The sequence below is a fragment of the Pinus tabuliformis genome, chromosome 8 (assembly GCF_031772625.1).
Source record: "Pinus tabuliformis cultivar Carrire ecotype Pingquan chromosome 8, CPIR1, whole genome shotgun sequence".
NCBI lineage: Eukaryota > Viridiplantae > Streptophyta > Pinopsida > Pinales > Pinaceae > Pinus > Pinus tabuliformis.
Window position 1 is genome coordinate 907,141,561 of NC_142294.1, and position 25,841 is coordinate 907,167,401.

The 25,841-nt window shown below is 40.2% G+C and overlaps 1 protein-coding gene across 2 annotated transcripts in view; it reads right to left on the reverse strand.

Moving 5' to 3' along the window:
- LOC149238474 (protein RBL-like) overlaps nucleotides 1–25,841 on the reverse strand; it is an 87,190-nt gene that overhangs the window by 51,272 nt on the left and 10,077 nt on the right. For both annotated transcript variants that reach the window (XM_089373042.1, XM_089373043.1), the window contains exons 4-5: nucleotides 13,994–15,081; nucleotides 13,621–13,897 (exon numbers count right to left, since the gene is read on the reverse strand). In XM_089373042.1, the coding sequence (XP_089229168.1) occupies nucleotides 13,621–13,897; nucleotides 13,994–15,081 (1,365 nt within the window). The remainder of the gene's footprint in view (nucleotides 1–13,620; nucleotides 13,898–13,993; nucleotides 15,082–25,841) is intronic.

The following is a 25,841-nucleotide window of genomic DNA, read 5'->3' on the forward strand; positions in this document are numbered from 1 at the left end:
GGTGCCAGAATTACAATTTCATTGTGTCATCTTCATGGTGAAGATCTTTGATGTCAGATCCCCTATTTTGACAAGTCAGTATTGACTTCAAATCATTGTACTCTATCTCTCTCTCTGCTAACCTATTGAAGAATATATAAGAAGAATTGATCAAGGGATTTCCCACATTGGGGTTTGTCACTGGCTGGTGCCATATCTTGTGTCCTCTTGTCTTGGCTTGTCCTCTACTAATTATGTTTATGTTTTATCTACATTTTACTATCATGTTGATGTGATTGCTATGTATGTTGGGCTAATAGAGAATTTGAAGTAAAATTGCTCTAAAGCACAGAACATACCATTGTTTCCTAAATTTAACAAAGTTCGACTGGCAAAATTTGCTGACAAATAAAATGCCCACTCTCGATCTTGCCAAAAGTCTTCTTCTTAAGGTGTCTTCATCCACTTATCAGGACAATGCAACCCCATTCCTGCCCTTCATCCACTTCAATCCCACGCAACATCCTTCAGAGACTATCAGAACTGCGGGGGGTCGTATCTTGGATCATTTGTCTCTTCATAACACACTCCCCCAACCTCAAGATAAGATCTCTATCTCTGCAATTCAATTTCTTCTGTCTCAAATTCTTGTTAATCGGCCCATTCCTTGGAATTTTCAGCCTGTGGATTGGTGCTTCATTACCAGGCGGTTGTTTTCAAATCAGAATTCTCGTCCTCCTGAGGCCCTCCCAATCTTCCTGACTCATCTCCATTGTTTTCAAAGCGCTCCTCTTAAGCCCCTACCACTTCACCAGCTTCTCCTTGTCACTAGATTATCCTCCCTTCAAACCTCATCTCCTTATTCCTCGCCTACAGCCAATTTATTCCTGACATCATGACCCATTCCCTCATCATCTCACCATGGCAAGGGAAGAGGTCGCCCCTCCCCCTCCTCTCCTCTGCCTAAAAACACTCCTCCAGTCACCCAGCAACATGCCCATACTCAAGCCAGGCAATCTCAAGCTTGTTATGAGCAAATCATTCCTGAAAGCGTGCACCAAGAAATAACTCACTATGAACCTCTGGTCAAGAAAGATCATAGATATACTATTGATCAGCATGTACAAGCAGAAACTCAACAATGGATTCCCAACACAAGAACCTCAACCCGTACTAGATACGCCAACAACATGCAAGCAGTAAATGTTTACTCGCACACCAAGATCCTTCTTGGGCGTATCCTCGAAAAGGAACTCCACAAACTCATAGAATTTAAAGACAAAATAGAAATCATGGATCAAAAGTTTGATATGCTTCTCAAGATGTGTAGTCAAAACTCAGCCTTCGGGAACGTTCCAGCGACCAAGCCAAAAGGATCAGGCTAACATCTATTATGTCTCTCTTCCAACTCTTTGGTAAATTCTATGTATATGTTTTGTCAATCTACTCTCAGTCTTAGTCTGTCCAATCCTACTATGTCATGGCCTTTTTGTTTATCTGATGCCCTTATCAAGCAAAGAAATCACAATGTAAAGATCGCAATGTTCAGTCTCTTTCAATCTCTGGTTTGGCCTTCCTCAAAGTCAACCAGAGCATGGAAACTCCAGGATGTGTGTAACTTTTTGATATCAATAATACAAAGTGTCTAATTTATAATATATATATACACACATACAACTCAAAATCTTGAATTTGATGGTGTTATTGGGTGTTGTCTCAAAAGATGAGGAAGAAATCAAGTATTGAAACTTCCTCACCAGAAGCAATGGTGGCTAGAGGTCAGTACAAGGAAAGATGAGGAAAGTTGTAAGGTGCATCAAGATCAAAGTCGAAAGGCAAAAAGAGTAAACTCAAATGTTGGCACTACAACAAGACTGTGCATCTCTAGAAGGATTGTTCCAAAAAACAAGAATCCAAAGATGACTCTAGAAAGGAGGCAAATCCATTTGAATCGGGCTCAAGTATGATTGACAAAGTTTTGTCTATTAGTAAGGTTACTTAGTACTACGAATATTGGTTGTTAGATTCTGGCACTTCTCATCATATGTGTCCACACAAAAAATGGTTTTCTTAAGAACATTAATCGATGTTAGACATGTGTGCTGGAACTAAAGAAGAACTTAATTTTTTGGGGAATTTTGGATTATGGAGGTCATAATTTTACAGGTCAAGGTGGAGCACTTAAAGTGTCCAAGGGCGCTTTAGTGGTCATGAAGGCTACTAAGACAGGAAACCTTTACAAGTTGGATGGAATTACTTAAATCAACAAAGTAGCGGTGGCATCTGAGGAGGCAGCTGAATCCACTCATTTATGGCATTATCAACTGGGTCATATGAGCATAAAAGGACTACATGTACTAATTAATGGTGAATTGCTACCATATTTGAAATCTTTGAATTTGAATTTCTACAAACATTGTATATTTGGAAAGAAGTGTAGACAAAAAATTAAAGCAGGTAATCATGTTAGTAAAGGAATTCTTGATTATATTCATTCTAATGTTTGGGGGCCATCCCCTATAGTTTCTTTCAGAGGATCATCATATTTTGTAACATTTATAGATGATTTCTCTAGAAAAGTGTGGGTTTATGTTTTGAAAAGAAAAGTTGATGTGTTTAATACATTTAAACAATTTAGAGTAATGGTAGAAAAGAAAACCAAAAAAAATCAAATGTTTAAGAACGGATAACAGGGGGCGAGTTCACTTCTTTAGAATTCGAAAAATATTGCAAAGAAGCTAGGATCATAAGACACAAAACCACTGTATATACTCCCTAGCAGTGTTACTTGGGAGCGGGAGCGGGAGCGGGGAGCGGGAGCGGGGAGCGGGAGCGGGGAGCGGGAGCGGAAGCGGGAGCGGGAGCGACCATTTTCAGAAGCTCCCGGTTTGGGAGCGAATCCCGAAGCGATTTTTTAAAAATATATATATTTTTTATATTTTTTAATTTTTGATACATATATGTCAACAAAAACATGTAGAATGATGAAATAGACATAAAAAACATAAAAAAACATAAATTGATCATTGAACCATATCACATCAATCATCTAGAAATTATAATCGTCATCAACCTTAGTAAAATAATAAATTAAAATAACATTCAATTCAATAACATTTATCATCATTGATCACCAAAGTAACAAGTTGTACTTGTAAGCCAAGTTTAACCATTACAAGAAGTAATATCGAAGATATTTCTAAGTCCTAACTTCTAACTGTTAACATGATATGAAATGTTAAAAATTTATAAAATGAAACATGAATAATGAGATGAAATGAAACAACTTTAGTCTTTCACAAAGCATCATATTCATAATTCACAATCATTACCAATGAGTTATAATTGCCAAGGCCCAACTTCAAACTTCAAATTTTCATTGTCACAGTGATATAATGTTTACAAAAAATATCATAATGTCATAATGATATGAAAGAGTCAAGAGTCAAGAGTCAAGGACTCAAAACTCAACACTGAACAGTTATGAAAACTAAAGTGACAAGTCTAATAGAAACTAAAAAAGACAAGTAAACTGTAAATCTACAAGTGGCCCTTGCCATGAGAGTCTCCAGGAGTATAAGTAGGTCTTGGCGGTCTTCTAGGAGTCTCCCGCCCAGACCGACGACCAGAACTAGAGCCTCCACGCGAGGGTGTCGATGGAGGTGGCGACAGCAATGGAACAAGACTCGGGCCCCGAGAACTGCTACTGGATGGTGGAGGTGGAGGTGGCATGGCTGCTGCAGCTGCTTCAGCTTCATCCCGTACAAGCTCATCTTCTAGTTCTTCCATATGTACAATGCCATCCTCCAAATTGTCGTCCTCAGGGTGATTGTCCCAAATTTTATATGTGGTATCTTCATTAGCCCGATCACAGTAATGGCTCAACAACCTCAAATTGTAGTGCACATAAACCAAGCTTTCTGCTCGGTTTTCGTTGAGCCTGTTTCTTTTCACATTATGTATATAACTGTAGGTGCTCCAACACCTCTCTGCAGAAGAAGAATTTACAACCTGTGCAAGAACTTTCAATGCCAATTTTCGCAAAAGTCCGTCGCCGCCATATGTTTCCCACCATGTGAGAGAATCAAATTTATCTTTGTCGTCCATTGCATGGAAGTTACCATACAAACCACTGCCAGTGAAGTATCTGCCTATTTCAAGGCGCACAGCTGCACATTCCTCCCTGTCAGGCACCAACTTTTCTAATGCATCCAGATATCCTTTAGTTACCTCTCGATCTAAATGGGGTTTGGTCCTAACACCACCCCCTGCTGCAGGTTTGCCCAACCAAGAATCTGAGTAGTATTTTGGCGTAAGGATATACGCCAAGCAATGTAGTGGAAGGTTAAGCCTTTTCCACCGTTCACACACACAATCGTGAATCAGATTGTACAAGTCGGGATCTCTGTTATTAACAATGTCTTTTATTTCCCCCAACATGGTATCCATTTGCTCATACACCTCGCCAATCACTGGTTTGTCTGTATCTGCAAACCGAATCATGTTATAAATTGGCTTGGTGAAATCCAATACCTGTCTCACAGTTGTCCAAAACTGCCCATCAAGAGCGGCCTCCTCCACCGTTTCAAAACCTGCAATGTCAGCTACATTTGTAGCCCTTTCCTTTAACACCTGCCAATTTGGACTTGATACCATGCTAGCTAAACCCTCTCTTACCTTCAAAAGGCGCCTGAAGGTGAGGTAATAGCTACCAAATCTAGTCCTCGCAATCTTCAGCAACTCCAATCTCGAGTAACTGCGGAAAAGGCCATGGGTATTGCTATGATTTGTAATAAATTTTATCATTTTTTTTCCTCTCTTGTACAAATCACCAATCCATTGGTATTGTTCATTTTTGTTTTTGACAATATCATGCAACAGAAGGTTCAATGTGTGAACCAAACATCCAGACCAAAATATGTTCGGGTATCTATCCTCAATAATTGCTCCCGCTGCCTTACAATTAGGAGCATTATCAGTGATGACTTGGATGACATTGTATGGGCCAATACGCTCAATTGTTTCAAGCAATGCTTCTGCAATGTTGATAGCGGTCTTGAACTTGTCTGAGTAATCATGTGCAGCTAGAAAAATGGGACCACTTCGGGACACAGCAAGAACACTTATCAATGGCTTGCCTTTTACATTTGTCCATCCATCAGATACAATGGACACCCCATTGTCAGTCCAAGAACTTGTCATTTTATTCAAAGAATGTGATATTTTTGCTTTTTCATGATCAAGGCCAACTGTTCTTGCCTTGTCATACCCAGGGCTCTTGTATCCTTTAGGGGCATCATTTATGGCAGAAACCATTTCGTGCCAATAAGGTGAGCGTAGAACATTGAATGGTATCCCATTTGCATAGAGGAACCTGTAAATTTTTGAATCCACATCATTCCTACACCCCTCATCAAGGAAATCTGATATGGTTCTACGGCGTAAAGATGATGACCCTGAGCCTCCATGTCCATATCCACTGCCTTGGGAGGATGCTGAAGGAGTTCTTTGTGAGCTTTCAAAGAAACCCCTTGATCTTTTTGCTTTGTATTGGGCGTCCTCCTCTTCCTTTATGTATTTGGCTCTATCTGCTGTTGACACCGCGTCGCAAGTTCTGATTCCTATTTGTTTCTCTCCATCCCATGCCCTTTTCCCGCAAAGGTGTCTTCTCAAACGGGTGTATGAGCCTGTGAAATCATTGTTGCAATGGGGGCAATGAAATTTAGTGGTTCCACCCCCTCTCCCTGTTTCAGGCCTGTGAACATATTTCCACAATGGAGTTTGGTCTTGTTTAGTTTTTTGACCCTCATGTTCACCCTCCACATCCTCCTCACTGGGGTTTTCACCTATTTGACTTCCTCCGGCTTCTTCATCCACCTCTTCAGTTTCAGGCCCCCTCCGTTTCCTACTCTCCACCACCATAATAACCAAAAAAGGGACCAGGAAGAGGAAAATGCCAATAAAAATCCCCAGGTCCATCGTGTTTGATGTTTGTAGGGTTTGAGTCTTGAATCTGCAAATTAATTTAGTTTATTGGGATTAATTCATTTAATTTATTAATTTAATTTAAATTAATGATCTTTAAACTCAAACAGGTAAATTAAACTAAACAAACTAACTACCTAACCAACTAAACTAACTAAATGATTAAGTTACTTACCTCTGCAAGCTTGCTCCTCGCTCCTTGGCACTTGCTCCTCGCTCCTCAGCTCTGGCTCCTTGCTCCTCAGCTCTTGCTCCTTACTCCTTTGCTCTCAAACTCAAGCTCAATCTCATTGAAATGATTTTGTTTTGGCCCATTGGGCTTATAAACCCAAAAAAATAGGTTAATTTTTTTGTTTTTTTTCGGGTCCGCGGAATTTTTTTCCGCCGAACCGCTCCCGGAATTTTAAAATTCGCTCCCGGAGCGTTTTTTAATGCCCGGGAGCGATCAGGGAGCGATCGCTCCCCGATCGCTCCCGGAGCGTTTTTTAATGCCCGGGAGCGATCAGGGAGCGATCGCTCCCCGATCGCTCCCGGGCATTAAAAAGCGCTCCGGGAGCGCGGGAGCGATCGCTCCCTGAAGCGCTCCCTCACAGACCAGGGAGCGCAAATTTTTTTACGGGAGCGCGCTCCCGAAAATCGCTCCCGTCCGGGAGCGATTTGGGGAGCGCGCTCCCGACCCGCTCCCGCCCGGAGCGCGCTTCGGGAGCGGGTTCGAAGGGGGGGGGGCGCTCCCCCGCATCACTGCGAGTCCCTAGCAAAATGGCATAACAAGTGCATGAACAGGACTCTTATAGAAATAACAAGAAGCATGTCAGCAATGCCAATTTGCAACAAGAGTTGTGGGTAGAAGCAATCACTATTGCTTGTTATCTTGTAAATCAATCACCATTGGTCACGATAAACTGTAAAATCCCTGAAGAGGTTTGGACGGGTCATCCATATGATTATTCAAATTTTAAAAAAAATTGGTTGTGAAGCTTCCGCTCTTACTCCTAAAAATGAGCGTTATAAATTATGCCCTAGATCAAAGAAATATATCTTTGTTGGTTATGACGATGTTGTTAAGGGATATAGAATGTGGGATCCTATTGCCCACAAAATCATCATCAGCGTAGATGTGATATTATATGATTCTCCTCTCATTAAGTTAATGAGTCTAGAAGATGCTTTGAAATAGGAACAAATACAAAAACAGGGACTGTTGAATCAACAAATTTAGTTGGAAACGCAACCATCTATAGGCACAAGGAAGCAAGAAGAATCTTCTTATGACAAAGAAGTTGCAGAGGTTGAAGATATTCAATAAAATGTGGAAATTCCACAATCAAAACTGAGGAGATCTACAGGGGAGAGAAATCCTCCAAAAACATATATTGGTTTTACTTCATTTGTTGCTTTGGTTACTGATGATGGGGAACCTTCTTGTTATCAGGAAGGGATAGACGATATCAATAGTGCCAAATGGAAGACGGCAATGAAAAAAGAAATGGATGCCTTGGAGAGAAACAAAACTTGGAACCTGGTAGAGCTTCCTAAAGATAGAAAGATTATTGGATGTAAATGGGTTTACAAATTGAAGAAAGGAATTGACGGTAATGTTAAAAGGTATAAAGCCACAGTTTTATTAAATGTGGAAAATACTAGGTAAGACCCATAGAAATTATCAATTGTTTGGGAAACCTGTGACATGGTTCCCAAGGGAAAAATCCACTTAGAAAACTCAGCCTGCTGTGGAAAAAGTTTGGCCTACTGCTAGAAAAAATTTGGCCTACTGCCCAAACTCGGCCCCAGCGTCGTTGTATAGCTTGTCTCAACCACACGTGTGAGCTATAGCCTACCTCTGGTGCTACACGCGTGAGCTACAACCTCCTCTCAGTCCACATGTAAGCCACAATCTCCTCTTTGCTACCTCGATGCCCCTCTCTCTTCAACTTGACCCTTTGAATTCTTCTCTCTCTCCTCAATCAAGTCAAGCCAACCTCTTGGGCAAAATCACTCACTCAAGCGCTCAACCAATTAAAGTGTCTTCCACCTCATCATTAGGCCAAGTCCCTAACCCTAAACTCCAAAGTGACCAATGTTTAGGATTAAATCCTAAGATCACTTGAGATCAACGATTAAGGTTATATCGTCTAAGTCACTTTGGAAAGAAAGAGGCAAATCGAAATCTTCTCCATGCTAAGATACAAAGCTAGAAGAAGACCTTCCACAGCTATAAAAATCAACAAGAAGGTATAGATTTCCATGAAATCTTTTCGCCAGTTGATAAGCTTGTATTTGTTCGTATTGTGTTGGCACTAGTTGCTTTGTTTGATTTAGAGTTAGAGTAGTTAGATGTTAAAACTTAAAACAACTTTCTTACATGGAGATTTGGATGAGGAGATATACATGGAACAACAACCAGGTAATAGTACAAGAAGTTTGATTCCTTCATGATGAGCTAGAACTATGCTAGAAATGAGGATGACCACTACATGTACTTCAAAAGTTTGAATGACATATTCATTATCTTAGTGCTATTTGTTGATGATATGCTTGTTGCAAACAAAAGCTTGAAAAAGATCAACATGTTGAGGGCTCAGATGGTTGGAACTTTTGATACAACAGATCTACTAGTAGAAAAACAAACCTTGGGCATTGAAATACACAAAGACATAGAAAACGATGAGATCAGGTTTTCACAATAGAAGTATGTTAAGAAAGTACTTGTGAAATTCAGAATGAATAATGTGAAACCGGTTAATATCCCTTTGGCTTCCCATTTCAAGCTTTCTTCAGGTTTATGTCCTAGTAGTAAGGAAGAAAAGGATTATATGTCTCATGTTCCTTATGCTAGTAGGAAGTCTAATATATGCGATGGTATGTACAAAACCGAATATTTCACATGCAGTGGGTGTTGTTTGCAGGTATATGGCAAATCCAGGAAAACAACATTGGAATGCAGTGAAATGGGTGCTTCGGTATCTTAGAGACGCCGGTGATTATTGCATCACCTTAATTATTATGTTTGTGGCTATGTTGATTCATATTTTGCGAGTGACTTGGGCAAAAGGAGATCTACTTCACATTATGTCATTACTCTTATAAGGGAGATATTAGTTGGATGTTGAAACTACAAGGAACAGTTACTTTATCAACCATAGAGTTAGAGTATAATGTTGTCTCACATGCTTGCAAAGACACAATTTGGTTGAAGGGTCTTCTAGGTGAATTTGGAAGAATACAGAACAACGTAATTGTATTCTGCAATAGTTAAAGTGCTATACATTTGGCTACAAATCCAGCATATCATAGTCAGACTAAACATCTTGATATAAAGTACCATTTTGTAAGGCAAGCCATTGATGAGGGTGGAGTAAACCTTAAAAAGGTCCATGCTCAAGAAAACCCTATAGACATGTTTACAAAACCAACGTTGTTAGAGAAGTTGCGATGGTGTTTGGCTTCTCTTGGGTTACAAGCGAGGTGATGAAAGGCCTTTGGCAAGGTCAAGGTATCAGGAAATTGTTGTCAAGGTGGAGATTGTTAGAGTATGATAACAATTTAATTAAAGGAAGATGTAAAAATTGGAGTTACCTAAGTAAATCATTTGTTAGAGTTACTCTAACAGTGTTGATTTTCAAAACCAAATGATAGTTATCAAAACTATTGTAACAATGCCTACTTCATTTATGAAGATCATGAGATTTTCTCCTAATTTTAAAAAACCTTGCCTTGCCTGTGGATGTTTCCTTGACAAATTATTAGGGTTTTACCATGTAAAATCTCTATGTATCATTAATCTTTGTCATTGTGTCATTGTCATTGAATGTCTGAACAAACCCAAAATACTGACATAGATTGAGCCATAGGAACCTTTGAACTCAAATCTTGGAACTACAAGGCCCTAGCAAATCTATCGTGGGGAGAACCCCCCTAGAGCCAAAGGAGAGATAGCTAGAAGCAAGAAGAGAGTTTGTGAAGTGACAGTGGCCCCCTCCAAGGTGCAGCGGGTTTCACACTTGAGCTTTTGAACTTTTATCTCAAGAGCAGGGAAAAGTTTAGAGGCTAATATTCACAGTTGAGCTAATTTTCCATGCTTTTTCCAATAAAATGATTCACTAATTTCCATTTTTCTCTAAAAATGATTTGCCCAAATTTTATACTTTAAAATTATTTACTTTAAAAAATAGCTAAAATTTTACAAAGACTATATAATATCATTGTAGATTTGAATATTTTTACAAAAATATCATCAAACATTTTATAGTTTGCATGTTGGAGACTACTAACATTCACCAAGATTTCTAAACTTTAAAATAAGTTTCCATCCTTAAAATTTTCCTTGCTCAAGAGGTGTGAGATTTCGTTGTAACACATTATATTGGCAAGCTTAATTGAAGATTGAAGGTATTGATTCCACTTTATGTGAGGCCTTTTATGTTTGCAATTCTTTCACATCTTGGTTACTGTTGTATTAAACCCTTGTAGTATGTTATGAAGACCTTGAAATGGAGCATCTATCATTTGGATAGTATAATGTGAGGATTTAATCCCATTTATATCTATTGTCGTTATGTTAAGCTTGCATCTAATAAACCTTGTTGCTATAGTAACATGACATCACCTTCATAACCATGCTTTAGAGTGGCACCCCTAGCTCTCTAAGGCTAATTTTCAGCAAGCTAGGGTTTATGTGGCAAATAGAACAGCCCTTCTTTACTGTAGATATTCAAACATTCACCCTCTTGGATCCATACCTCTTTGACTCCACTCAGCCCATGATTGGATTGGCACTGCTCTTAGTGTTCTCCATCACCTTTTGTTCTCACACTATTTAGTTATCCACCTGAACTACAACCACTTGTACAACCTAAAGCCTCCACTCCATAGCCTTAGCAATGCTACTTGGGGATACCCCCTTTGTGTTGGAGAAGAACCAACATAAAAAGAGAGAAAGAGCTGCTGAGGTGAAAGTGGATAGCCTTCTAGAGTTACACAGAGCTAACACCTTGTGCCTGGAACTTTACACTTTGTTGGTGCTACTTTTTGTTGTAACAGGCGCAACAGCCATACGTCTTATTTTCCACCCTATAAAGCATCCACAAATATAATGATGAAATAATAAACAGTGATTCATTGCAGGTCACTTGCAAGCTAGATGAGAAACTCGATGGGCCCCTTTATAACACATATAGGTTAAAATATGCCATGCTGCTTAGATTTTTTATTTTTCTATTAATCAAGTTTTTGTCAAGTTCAACTTTTCAAGTCAAACTCATACTCTCTAGGCCTAGCTGAATTTTTCAGAGCTAAGTTTATGATCTATCACCCTTCAAGGCTTTGACTTACATGATGGATGCAGAATTAGAATTTAATTTTCCATTTATACAAAGTATCTGTCTATTTTAATCTCTAAATGACAATTTATTCATGAGACGGTGTCTCTTTTCTTTGGTTCATTTTTTAATATTTTATGGTTATGGAAGCTTTTGTCAAGTCTCAAATCAACTCTTACTCTTCAGCTCATTAACTCATTCCCAAGTCCAATTCATGTGACTTCTGGCTAACAATTAAAAAGAATATATGTTTTTTAGGATGATGATGTAAAGGCAAATAGCCTAGGGATAAAAACCAAACCTTGTAATTGCTGGCTGTCTGACGTAACGCCAGGCAGTGAACCTCTAAAATATAAAGAAGATGATTAATCTGCATTTCCATATTGGTGTTAATCAGTGAAACATGAATCTCCGATCACTCACGATTAATCACGAGTCAAACTCTGCTCTTCCCTCAAACGATCCGATTCAACTCTGGGCGAGTCAAACTCACGTTGACCGAGTTTGACTCGTGACTCACCGATTAATTGCGATTTAGGGGACTGAGGTGATTTTCAGCCCTCTACTCGATGAGCATGGGTTTTAACATTCAGGGTTGTTGCATTGTTTGCCACGTGTTTTAGTTAGGTTAAAAATTAAACGTCGGCCTGTAACTTACTTCTCACTGCTCAGACCCAACAACTCATATGCCGAGAAGGTAATAGAGGCATGGTTTCAGTTTCAGTTTACTCTGTGTAATAGAGGCATAGTGTGTAGTGTGCTCTAGCATTAGCTTCAGTGTGTGCTCTGTCAGAGATTTCAATAGCAAACCATTATCATATCATTTCAACAACAATCAAGAGATTTTAGACACTGTTTTTTCACTGATTAGTATGCAGTATTTTATAAACTCTTAGAAGCAGATGCTTCTGGTTCTATGTAGTCACTGGTTAGGAGTCAAGACTCAGTACTTTGGATCATGTTTGGACTGAACATATACGAGATACTTATTCATTCATGATATTTTGGACATCTATTGATATTATGGATTGTTTGGACATGGCTTTATTGAATATCAATGAAAAATGTTTTTTTTTTTTTTTGTTTAATTCAATATATGTGTATATCTTTATTTATTGAATTCACCGGGCTTTTCCCGATTTTTTCCCGATCCGATTAAAACTCTTCGCTCTTTTGCCTTGCCGATTTATTGCCGATTCCGAGTCTGGTAACATTGGTGTTAATGCATTGCAATTGCATCTTGTTGACAATAGTTCTGTTGTTACCTATTTTATTTTTAGAAAATAATAAAGAAACGGCAAGAAACAATCATATCATCTCATATTTTCTATTTCTTTTACGATGTCCATCACTTAAGTATACATGCATAATTTGCTGCACCATTGATCCTGCATAAACGGATTCCAAATCAATTACAATAATCATACTATTGAAACCACAGCAAGAAACAATCATATCATCTCATATTTTCTATTTCTTTTACGATGTCCATCACTTAAGTATACATGCATAATTTGCTGCACCATTGATCCTGCATAAACGGATTCCAAATCAATTACAATAATCATACTATTGAAACCACACCCTCAAAACCTTTAAAACTATGCAATATTTGGGTCCAATAATCTGACATGGAAACATGAATCCTCGAGTCCAGTAGTAATGGTGAGGCTCTTTTGATCATTTTCCTGTTTTGCAACTTCTAGGGGAGAGATACGTGGTAGCAAAAAATTTCTGAAGGCTTTAAGTGACATATGTGATAGCAAAAACATTCTGAAGGCTTTAAGTGAGAATTTTGTTTAGATTACAGCTAAGCTGCAGCATCTTTTAAGGTCAACATGCTAGTAGATGATAAATGAGCTGATTGCACTGTTATGAATGAGCATTATTATAAGTTTTGATGTCTCTGGCTATCCGTCATTTAAGCTTTAATATGTTTTCTGTATAGTCATAGGAGTCACATCTGGGAGTGAACTCAGACATACACGCAGAAAACCCAGGTCTTTGTTTAATAGCAGTAGAAACAACGGCAATATTTAAAAAGCATGCAATGGCAAAAATAATGTTTTCTCAAATTTTCAGTGCAAAAAAAAAAACATTTTAAACCGTCATGTAATGCTTGCATATTAATGGACTAGTATTATTGGCAAAGCAATCTAGTTTTCAGCTCGATGTCATCAATATTGCAGATCTTAGATTGATGACTAATTGGACAGTTTTGCAGTTTGAACAATAACTATATGCAATTTGACAAATACACTAACAAAACAAGACACGTTTAATATTTATACAACAGACTCATATCATAAAAAGAACTGATGTTGAGTAATCTTCTCACCTAAAGGAGAATCTGGAGCTTGAGCAGCACTATTCTCTGGTGTTCTATTAGCTTTCTCTTCATCTAGAGCAGGAGACCTGTCTGACTGAGGAGGAGTGCTGCTTTCAGGTTTAGAGGGACTTGCTGAAGACTGTTCCTGCTGTTTAGGACTATCGGGCAATGGAATTGTCGGTAAATGGTATAGCCTTTCACCAGATTCATCCGAGTCACTATCTAAAAAGTTTTCTGTTGTCATGATGTCAACCTCTTCATCTTCATCAACATGTGCAATTTTTACCTATTCAAGCAATGTTACAGCATTCAGTGAATATTCACATACATCCAAATGACAAGGTTGAAAAGGTACGTCATAGATTCAGCATTGAAAAAGTACCTTCTCAGTGTCAGGCATCATATCAAATTCATCTTCTCTCTCAACATATTCCTCATTTTCCTCTAGCTCCTTGAAATCTGGAGCAAACGCACTCCAATTTTCTGTATAGTCTTTGGCCCATATGTAAATTACCCCTGGCATTGCCACTGAAACCACCACTGGGCGAGTAGGATGCCAAGATAAATCTGTCAAACCCTCTTTTGGCCCTTCTAATATTTTGACAAGCTGCCCAGATCTGTCCCATATACATATCTTGTGTTCCCCTTTGCTAGCAGGTGCGCCTACAACCCACTCACTGTCACCACTAAAGCATGCAGCCTTCCAGGGAAGACGGTTAACAGCATCCTGGAATTCCTTTGAAAGCTTCAAGCATTGAGATCCCACGAGCTTAATGTTTTCAGTTACTGCACTGTCACCAGAAGCATTGACTAAATCTTCCAAAGCACGAGCTGCTTTATCTTGAGGTAGACAATTCTCAAAAACTCGAATTGTGCGATCCCCCGAATTAGAAAGCAAATACTTGCCACAATTGCTAAAAACAAGTTGCCTAATTAGTCCATTCCCAGGAACCTGAAATACTGCTTGTACCTTTCTTGTTTCCGTATCAATAATCAGTATATCCCCTTTCGAATTCCCAACGTAAATTAAATCACCTCTCTTATTAAAACTTGCAGCAGCAGATTTAAGAGCTGCACTTCCATCAGAGAATTTACTCCGAGGATGGGCAGCTTGTTCTGTACCAGCAGAATGTGCTGTAACAGGAAGTACATACTGGTTGCTTGAATTGAAGTCCACAAGGATTGGTGCACTGGCCATGGGACAAGCCAAACCCAAAGATGGATTGTGTGATCCAGGATGAAGACGAGCATATAAGGCAGTCTGCTGGAGTGTAATACGTGCAACCTTTCGTCCTTCAGCAACATCCCAGAGTGTCAAAGATTTATCTGTAGCAGATGTCAGTAATTGACAACCACGCCTGGACCAACACACGCTTGTAATAGCTGCACCATAGTCCTTGTCACGAAGTTCCTTAGCAACTCCTCTGGTTTCAAAGTCCCATATAACACAAGTTCCGTCTGTACAGCCAGCTGTTTCATCCAGATAAACAACAATTCAAATCTCTTTCCAACAGATAGAGATGAAAGTGAGTGTTTAATATGCAAAGGAAGCATACAACGTAATGACAATTGTGAAGAGAAAAATAGAAATTCTAAAAGACTGTAGCCTGTGGGCAAATAAGATAACAGAATTGTTATTAATCATCCATATATTAGTAACAAATATGAGTTCCTAAAACTTTTGCATTCATTTCCAAAATGGAAAAGAGAACATGAAATAATTTTATGACAGCTTTAGCAAAATTTGCTTCCAGGTTTGTTGATTCATAAATGGAAGAACCTTATTTAATTGTTACCAGTAAAAATCAGATTATTTCCCGGCTGCTGTTAACCCACTCTACATGAAAGCTAACAGTAGCTTTAGACATTTGAAACTTCAGTTTCGATTTCAATGACAGAGGACAAAAGACGACAACATTTTCATCAGCTCACAATCTACAGAACATTCTGCTTCAACACCAAAAAGCTATTTCTTTTGTTTCTTCTTTCAATCAAGCATTTTCATATCTGACAACAATTGATAAATGATAAACCTTTGATGAGTGTTCGTTGGAAACCACATATGTGACATATGATCTATTTTACTTCGTGATTAGGCATAATAACAAAAAACTCATCACTGAAAATTTAGAAACCTCTATGTATCCTTGACAAGAACAAGGAGATAACTTGTTAAAATTGACAACTAGGGCCAAACTCCACATGGGTCATCTTATTTATGACAGCTGATATTTTTATTGGATTCCTCTCTCCGAGAGGTGTAGGATTGATCTAAAGATCATCCGATTCTGACATGTACAAATGAAGTTATGAATTTATTTTGATTATGGTCAAATTGTCAAGGTCGGCCAGCAAACTTATGTAAGCTCAGAAGCCCAACAGTCACGTCTATTCATCCTCAACGTTGCATATAAATAGAAGGTGACTTACCCTCTTTTGGACACACTCATCTTCACACTTCTCTCTCTCTCTCCTCATTGATTGGGTACGGATTTTTTGGCCTCTCTCTCTCCACACGTCCAAAATTTCAGGAGATTGAATTTCTGGACAGTTTGACCAAGCATTGACCAGCATGCATTGACCTCCTTTGATTGTGTTTTTGTCAGGGCTATTTCTGTTTGGGTAGGCCGCATTTATGGGCACAAAAATCGAGGCTAAACGTTGACTGTTGACTGCAGCTAGGGCTGACCGCAGGTGGGCTGTTTGACCAGACTTTGACTGGGCTAAATTTGACTGTTTTGAGGGCTGTTTTATCTTGCTGTTTGGAGGCCGAAGTTGACTGAAGTTGACCGATTTGCTGAGGGTCAAATATGCCATGTTGACCAGTGTTGACTTTTCTGGTTAGGGCTCTTTTGCTACTGTTATAAATTATCAAATTTGTAAATTGTACTATCTCTCTCTACTGAACTATTGAAGACTAAACGAAGATTGATCAAGGGTTTCCCCACATTGGGGTTTGTCCCTGGCTGGTGCCACATCTTGTGTCCTCTTGTCTTCTACTGTTTATGTTTATGTTCTATCTGCATTTTACTATCATGTTGATTTGATTGCTAATTTGAATATTGTTATTGGGCTAACAAAGAAATTGAAGTAAACTTGCTCTAAAGCATAGAACATACCATTGTTGCCTAAAATTAACATGGTATCAAAGTTGAGGTGAAGACAAAGCCCAAGCAAGTGTGAAAGAGCAATCACCAAAGGCAGTTGGACAAGGACAAAAGGTTCAATGGGTTCCTCACCCTACTTCCCAGCTGAAAACAAGCTCCATGATAAATCTGACTATCATGGATGGAAGATGTCTCTTGATTTGACCTTGGAAGAAAAAGAAGTGATGGACTATGTGCAGGGTAAAATCCCTGAACCTCCTTCAAATGCACTGGCTGCTGCGAAGACCAAGTACAATAGGGCTGAAGTCAAAGCAAAGAAGATTATCAGGGATTCCATTGACAAGCATTTGGTGGCCTACATCTCTGAATTGAAGACCTCCAAGGAGATCTACGACAAGTTGGTTGGCATGTTCAAGGTTAGTAATGCCAATCAAATTCTATATTTCAAGAATAAGTTGAAGGATATTAAGAAGGGCAAGGACGAGGATATTCAATCCTATTTCTTGAAGATTACTGAGATCAAGAATGATCTACTCTCGATTGGAGAAGTCATTCCTAACAGCGAACTTACTCTCACCACCCTTGGAGGACTCCCACCTGAGTGGTATGTATTTAGAACCACCGTCCTCAACAATGATTGAATTCCAAGGTTTAAAGAATTGATATCGAGATGCATTCAAGAAGAAACAAGAATGGTGGAGCAAGAAATGCCTTCTAATAGAAGCAACCCCATTGCATTCTCCGCTCATTCCAAAAGGAGAATTAATGCAGGGTCTAAAGGTCATTTCCAAGGAAAGCCTGGATCTAAGGGAGGAAGGAAGGGCAGGTGCTTTGTTTGCAATAAGTTTGGCCACTATGCAAGGGAGTGTCCAAATAGGAGGGACACATCGCATGATGATGATCACAATCATTCCAGGGGCAACTTCAACGACAATGATCAAAGGAATGGCAGGACCAATGGCAAAGGAAAAAGGAATGCGAAACATCAAGGAAATGGTTGACCCTCCAAGAAATCAAGGAACTCCAAGTATGAAGAATCCAATGTTGTTAACAATAAGCAAAAAAAGTATTATCTTATATCGGCCCTCACCACTGCCTCTCCTCTGGACACTTTGGGAAATTGATTGATTGATAATGGTGCCTCAAGGCACTTCACCAGATACAAGGAAGCCCTCTCTAATCTGATAGAAAAGAAGACAAACTTGGAGATCATCCTTGGAGACTATGCCACTTATCACGTGAAGGGAGTAGGGAATGTGTTAATTTTAGGTACGTTCTATGCTTAGAGCAATTTATTTCAATTTTCACAATTAGCTCAATATATTTTCCAAATTAGCAATCACATCAGCATAATAGTAAATTGTAGATAGAACATAAACATAAATCGCAGAAGACAAGCCAAGACAAGAGGACACAAGATGTGGCGCTAGCCAAGGACAAACCCCAATGTGGGGAAACCCTTGATCAATTCTTCTTATATGTTCTTCAATAGTTCAGCACAGAGAGAGAGAGAGAGTACATATACAACAGAAGTCAACACTTTGACTTATCTAAATAAGAGCATAGATCATCTCTAAGAAGATGATACGTGAGGTAGCTGAACTCAAATGAAGACATGTTGCTTCAACTGATTCTCCAAGGTGACTCCATCACCATGTTGCACCTCATCATCATGTTGCACCTCACTGTGCTGCACCATGCTGCACCCATCATCACTATGTTGCATCACATCATGCTTCACCAATCATGACTGTACCTATCATTGTACTGTTGCACTATGCTGAGCTCTTCATTGCACTATGCTGCACCCAAATGCATGCTACAATACCTCATCATCCTGCTGCTATATGCATTCTCGTTGTTGCTATATGCCCATCATTACCATGTTGTCCCATTGCTTCTCCAATGTCCAACAACACTGATCTACACCATGTTGCACCATCATATGCTGCATTCAACATCATGCTATGCATTGTTGCTCCTATGTGCACTATGCTGCACTGCACAACATGTACTCATTGTTGCTCCTATGTGCACTATACATCTTGCTATGTTGCTCCGAGTCTATATAGGATGAGGGTTGACTACGTCAAAACTTTGACCCAACACACTACACAATCGTTGCTGCAATACTGTTGTATGGTTGTTCCTGGTTAGGGCATGTGCATGCTGCAACAATCCTTATCAACCCACACAAACAGCCTCCAAATAACTGCGGCCTAATCAAAGTAGAGTGTTGCCTCCATTTGTTGCTATTATGGGCATATGTCAGCCTCTCAAGCCTACACGCAACCCTGTTTTGGAGTGGCTAGGCTTGCGGCCTAGCACAGATCTCTACGGCACCCTAACAACCAATGTCACATGGTTCGGGTTCGAGTTCGGGTTCGACAATGATTGGGTTCGGTTTGAGTTCGAATTTTTTGATGGGGTTAGCTATTAGGTTCGTCTATATATATAAGCATATATTAATTTAAAATGAATTATAGGATAAAATAGTAATAAATCAACATCAATAAACATAAAATATGCTATCAAAAACTTGGAAACTGCAAGGATAAAATACAAGCTTGAGTTGTGACATGAAGTTATGAGTTTTGATCTATGGACTTGGTCATTGGCTAAAAGGTTAGATGAGGTTCGCCAAAATTCGAACCTCAAGGTTAAAGTTCGACGAACCTTGTGGCATAGCTAATAGCCCTCCAAAACAGTCACACCTTACCTCTTTCTACCCTCACAGACCTGCGTGCTCCCTTCTTCAAACTCATCTTGGTTGTAGCATAGAACAACCCTCCATGCAGTCACCAAGAGGCTCCAACATCCCTAAGACACCCACGTTGTCCCTACCTTCTTTGTTGGTTAGGGAATCCTTTAGACAGCGAGTTAAGGAGCCTCTTTACTGCGGTTAGGGTATCTCTTTTCCAGCGTCTAAGGGTTGTCTCAAACAACGTATAGATTAGGGCATCTAGGGTATTATAAGATTGCATTTAGGGACAGCTGTTAGGCCTCCTCCATCGTGCTAGATCTCCCTTTGAACTGCGGCAAAACCTTCACAAGACTTGCTGCTAAGGCATCCTTTTACTGCGAATAGGGTCTCCTTCTAGACCTGCGTTTAAGGCTTCCCCCTCTTAGACTTCTCTTCCACTAAAACCCAAAACAAGTGGAGAGAAATGAAGAGTGAAGTGTGTGCACAAATGACTATCAAGTCACCTCCTTTTATACTAAAACGTTGAGCACACATGGGGGTTATTTGGTTGTAGGCCAACCTTGACGAATTGTCCCATAACACAAATAAATTCATATCTCCATGAATACTTATCGGAATCAGATGATATTTAGATCAATCCTACACCTCTAGATGTGAAGGATCCAAAAAAAAATATCAACTGCCATAAATAAGATGACCCGCATGGAGTTTGGCCCTATTTGCCAATTTTAACATTCCCTCTCAACTAGGGAGAACTCCATCTGCCAGACTGTACTATCTCTGCCATCAGTGCCCTGCACTGCTCTGCTCTGGTCTGTTGAACCATGAAGAAGAAGAATTGATCGAGAATGTCTCATACCATTCTCTACTAACCCAAAGTCAATCCCATATGAAGAGAGTGTGTCATACCACTCTTAATGATCCCAGATCAGTTCCAAAAGAGAGTGATTTATGTCACTCTTACTGACCCGAAGTCGGTTTCATTGATCCCAGATCAATATCAAAAGAGTGTCTCAAACCACTCATACTGACCTAAAGTCAGTTTCATTGATCCCAGATCAATATCAAAAGAGAGTGTCTCAAACCACTCATACTGATCCCAGATCAATTCTAGGAGAGAGTGAGCTATATCACCCTTACTGATTCGAAGTCAATTCCAAATAATCCCAGATCAATGTCGGTCATCCTAGCATATGGAGTATGGTAGATACACGATGCGTCCATCGGTACTACTATGGTCCCTATCCTCATTTCCCTGCTCATTGGGCAAATGAGAGGTACTTCCCATGTGTCCCAGACTGCATGGGTAGGATGCCTCAGCAGGAGAACCACTCATCTTGCCCACAAGTCGCCACGGGGTATCACAGGGGAAGGCTGAACCATTCACCCTGTACACAGCGCACCACTAAGGGAGCGTGAGTCACCCTGTGGTTGCTTATTGCTCCAAGAAGTACCCCAAGCCCCCCGGAGCTCCCAGAGCTCAATGCATGCATCATACAAGACCCTCATAAGAGGGTCTCTCAACGACTCCAAGTCATTCTAGAAAGTCACAAATTTGACCTTTCCCTGGGGCTTCGATAGAATGTCTGCGACCTGCACATCAGTCCCAATGCAATGGAGCCTTCTTGCTCATCGATGTACCATATCCTAGATAAAGTGGTACCTGATGTCTATATGCTTGGAGCGATCAAAACACACTGGATTCCTCAATAGTCAAATCCCCCTCTGGTTGTCACAGAAGATCGCGGTGGTATCCATCACGTGTCAAACAGCTCACTGAAGAGCTTCCACAACCAGACAGCTTCACAGGAGGCCATACTCACTGCTATGTATCCAGCCTCATCGGTGCTCAAAGCAACCGACTTCTGCTTCCTGCTCATCTAGGATATCGAAGCAGAACCCAAAGAGAACCAGCACCTAGAAGTGCTCTTGCAATCCTCCACACTGCCTGGCCAGTCAGCATCAGAATAATCATCCAACTTCACTTTTTCAGCAGTGTATCTCAATCTATGAGAGATTGTGCCCTGACAATATCTTAAAAGATTCTTGGCACCAATCCAGTGAGGCTCATCCATATGTGAGCTCAGCATGCTAACTGTAAAACATGTATCCAGACGGGAGTTCATCAAGAACATCAATGCTAGAATGAGTTTATGAAACTTAAAGGCATTTCCCAAATCAAGTCCGACATCACTACCACATAACTTCTTAAAGTTAGGCTTCATCGAGGTGGTCACGGGCTTGCAATTCATCATTCCAAATCTAGAATCCAACTCCCTCTTACTTTTGCAAATGAGAGGGTCTGCATCTGTCAAAAAGAGGTCGTCCTCATAAGGTACCATTATGAGAGGTCTATCATCCACAACCTATGGTTTGGATCGGCTTCACTCCTAGTGAATCTCAGCTTCATCAGACAGCTATCAATCCTCTCATATCAAGCCCAGGATGTTTTGCTTCAAGCCATAGAGGGCTTTCTTCCACCTACATACATGAGATTCTCGATCATGAATCTCAAATCCCTCAAGTTGTTCCAATCTTGTGGACCGGCTACATGAGGGGAATGGTCCCCTTGTAAGATTTTCCTTCGGTACATCTCGGACATGTACCTTCATGCTCTTCTTGAATTCGGGCATCCCTGTCACCATCTGACTCACATCAAGTGGGGCCCCATAATAAACAGACCTTCGGTGTTATAGATGAGATGTGTCAACTCACATGGTCCCCAATGGACCATCCTGCAACTTGAAACAAATTGCCAATGTTGAACTCAAGGATAAAAGCATCTTTGAAAATTCTATTTTCAAACACGTACCTTTCCATCGATGAATGCCACCATGAAACCTTTGACTTCCATTGCCAAAATGGACACCAGGTTCTTCTTGAGATCAGGTACATAAAGAACTTCTTGTAAATGAATCATGTTACCCTTATTCAATTGAGGGGTAACATTCCCTACACCCTTTCTGGGATAGGTGGCATTGACTCCAAGTATAATCCCCACGATTGTTTCCATCTCTAGCAAATTAGAGAGAGATTCCCTCTATCTGATGAAGTGCCTTGAAGCACTACTATCAATAAGCCAGATTCTCAAAGAGTCTGGAGTTCCTTGCTTTATTTGAAGAGTCAACCATTTCCTTGATGACCTGCATTCCCTTTTCCTTTGCCATTGTACCTGTCATTCCTCCGATCATTGAAGATGCCCCTGGAATGATTGTTATCATCATCAAGTGATGTGTCCCTTCTATTCGGACACTCCCTCACATAATGGCCAAACTTATGGCAAGCAAGGAATCTGCCTTTCCTTCCACCCTTAGATCCGGACTTCCCATTGAAGTCATCTTTAGGTAGGCCATCAAAAGCTTCTGTTGCATCATTCTGATAATATTCTTTGCTTCGACCTCACCCTTGGTGAATTTGAAGAGGTATGAGGAATCCATTGAGCCTTTTGTCCTTTCCCAACTGTCTTCGATGATTGCTCTTTCACTCTTGCTCGGGCTTTGTCTTCACCTCAGCTCTGATGCCATGTTAATTTTAGGTATGTTCTATGCTTAGAGCAATTTATTTCAATTTTCACAATTAGCTCAATATCTTTTCCAGATTAGCAATCACATCAACATAATAGTAAATTGCAGATGAGACATAAACATAAATCGCAGAAGACAAGCCAAGACAAGAGCATACAAGATGTAGCGCTAGCCAGGGACAAACCCCAATGTGGGGAAACCCTTGATCAATTCTTCTTATATTTTCTTCAATAGTTCAGCACAGAGAGAGAGAGAGATAGTACATATACAACAGAAGTCAACACTTTGACTTATCTAAATAAGAGCATAGATAATCTCTAAGAAGATGATACGTCGGGTAGCTGAACTCAATTGAAGACATGTTGCTTCAACTGATTCTCCATGGTGACTCTATCACCATGATGTACCTATCATTGTGTTGCACCTCATCATCATGTTGCACCTCACTGTGTTGCACCATGCTGCACCCATCATCACTATGTTGCATCTCATCATGCTTCACCAATCATGATTGTACCCATCACTGTATTGTTGCACTATGTTGAGCTCTTCATTGCACTATGTTGCACCCAAATGCATGTTGCAATACCTCATCATCCTATTGCTGTATGCATTCTTGCTGCTACTATATGCCCATCATTACCATGTTGTCCCATTGCTGCTCCAATGTCTAGCAACGCTGATCTACACCATGTTGCACCATCATATGCTGCACTGTACATCATGCTATGCATTGTTGCTCCTATGTGCACTATGCTGCACTGCACAACATGTACTCATTGTTGCTCCTATGTGCACTATACATCATGCTATGCTACACCAAGTCTGTATAGGATGAGGGCTGACTGTGTCAAAACTTTGACCCAATACACTACATAATCGTTGTTGCAATATTGTTGTACTGTTGTTCCTGGTTAGGGCGTGTGCATGCTGCAACAATCCTTATCAACCCACGCAAACAACCTCCAAATAACTACGGCCTAGTCAAGGTAAAGTGTTGCCTCCATATGTTGTTATGGGAATATGGCAGCGTCCCAAGCCTACACGCAACCCTATTTTGGAGTGGCTAGACCTAGGGCCTACCGCAGATCTCTATGGCACCCTAGCAGCCCTCCAAAACAGTCATACCTTACCTCTTTCTGCCCTCACAGACCTATGTGCTCCCTTCTTAAAACTCGGCTTGGCTGTAGCATAGAACAACCCTCCACGCAGCCACCAAGAGGCTCCAACAACCCTAAGACACCCACGTTGTCGCTACCTTCTTTGCTAGTTAGGGCATCCTTTAGACAGCAAGTTAGGGGGCCTCTTTACTGCCATTAGGGTTTCTCTTTTCCAACGTTTAAGGGTTGTCTCGAACAACGTAAAGATTAGGGCATCTAGGGTATGATAAGACTGCGTTTAGGGACAACTGTTAGACCTCCTTCACCGTGCTACATCTCCCTTTGGACTGCGGCCAAACCTTCACAAGACATGTGGCTAGGGCATCCTTCTTTTACTGCTAATAGGTTCCCCTTCTAGAACTGCGTTTAGGGCTCCCCCCTCTTAGACTTCTCTTCCACTAAAACCCAAATCAAGTGGAGAGAAATCAAGAGTGAAGTGTGTGCACAAATGACTATGAAGTCACCTCCTTTTATACTAAAACGTTGAGCACACAAGGGGGTTATTTGGTTGCTGGCCGACCTTGACGAATTGTCCCATAACACACATAAATTCATATCTCCATGAATACTTATCGAAATCGGATGATCTTTAGATCAATCCTACACCTCTCGATGTGAGAGATCCAAGAAAAATATTAGCTGCCATAAATAAGATGACCCACATGGAGTTTGGCCCTAGTTGCCAATTTTAACAGAATGTTACCCTTCAATTGAATCAAGGTACCACTATTCATTTGCAAGAAGTACTATATGTACCCGATCTCAAGAAGAACCTGGTGTCCATTTCGATAATGGAAGACAAAGGATTCAAGGTGGCTTTTATCGATGGAAAGGTACGTGTTTGGAAAAGAAATTTTAAAGATGCTTTTACTCTTGGTTTAGGGTTGACACTTTGTATCAAGTTGGAGGAAGTCCATTTGGAGCTATGTCTTGCGACACATCTCTACAATCTGAACTATGGCACTAGAGGTTTGCCCATCTACATTATAAGGCCCTACCCGATGTGAGACAGATGGTGACAGGTATGCCCAAGTTCAAAGTAAGCATGAAGGTGTATGTCCAGGATGTGCCGAAGGAAAATTTACAAGGGGACCATTCCTCTCAAGTAATAGCAAGACCACAGATATATTGCAATTGATCCACTCCAACATATCTGGTATGATGCCCGTAAACTCTTTGAGATGATACTTATATTATCTCACCTTTACAGATGATTATCTCGCAAGACCTGGATCTACCTCTTGAAGAAGAAGGATGAAGTGTTCACCTGGTTCCGACACTTCAAAGCCTTGATCGAAAACCAATCCGAGAAGAAAATCAAGATAGAGGACTGATAATGGGACCGAGTACGAATCCAATTAATTCTAAGATTATTGCAGAGAAGCTGGCATTAAGAAGGAGACTACAACGTCATACACTCCTGAGCAGAATGGTGTGGCTGAAAGGAAGAATTGCTCTATTGTAGAAGCAGTTCGTGCCATGCTTCATGATCAAGGCCTTCCAAAGTTCCTATGGGCTGAAGCTGCAAATACCGCTATGTATGTTCAAAACCGATGCCCTCATCAAGCATTAGACTCCAAGACTCCCGAAGAAATGTTCACTGGTAAGAAACCCGATGTCTCTCATTTTAGAATTTTTGGAAGTCCCATATATTTTCATGTGCCGAAAGAGAAAAGAAGCAAATTGGGTGCATCTAGGAAGAAAGGAATCTTTGTGGGCTATAGTGAAAATTCTA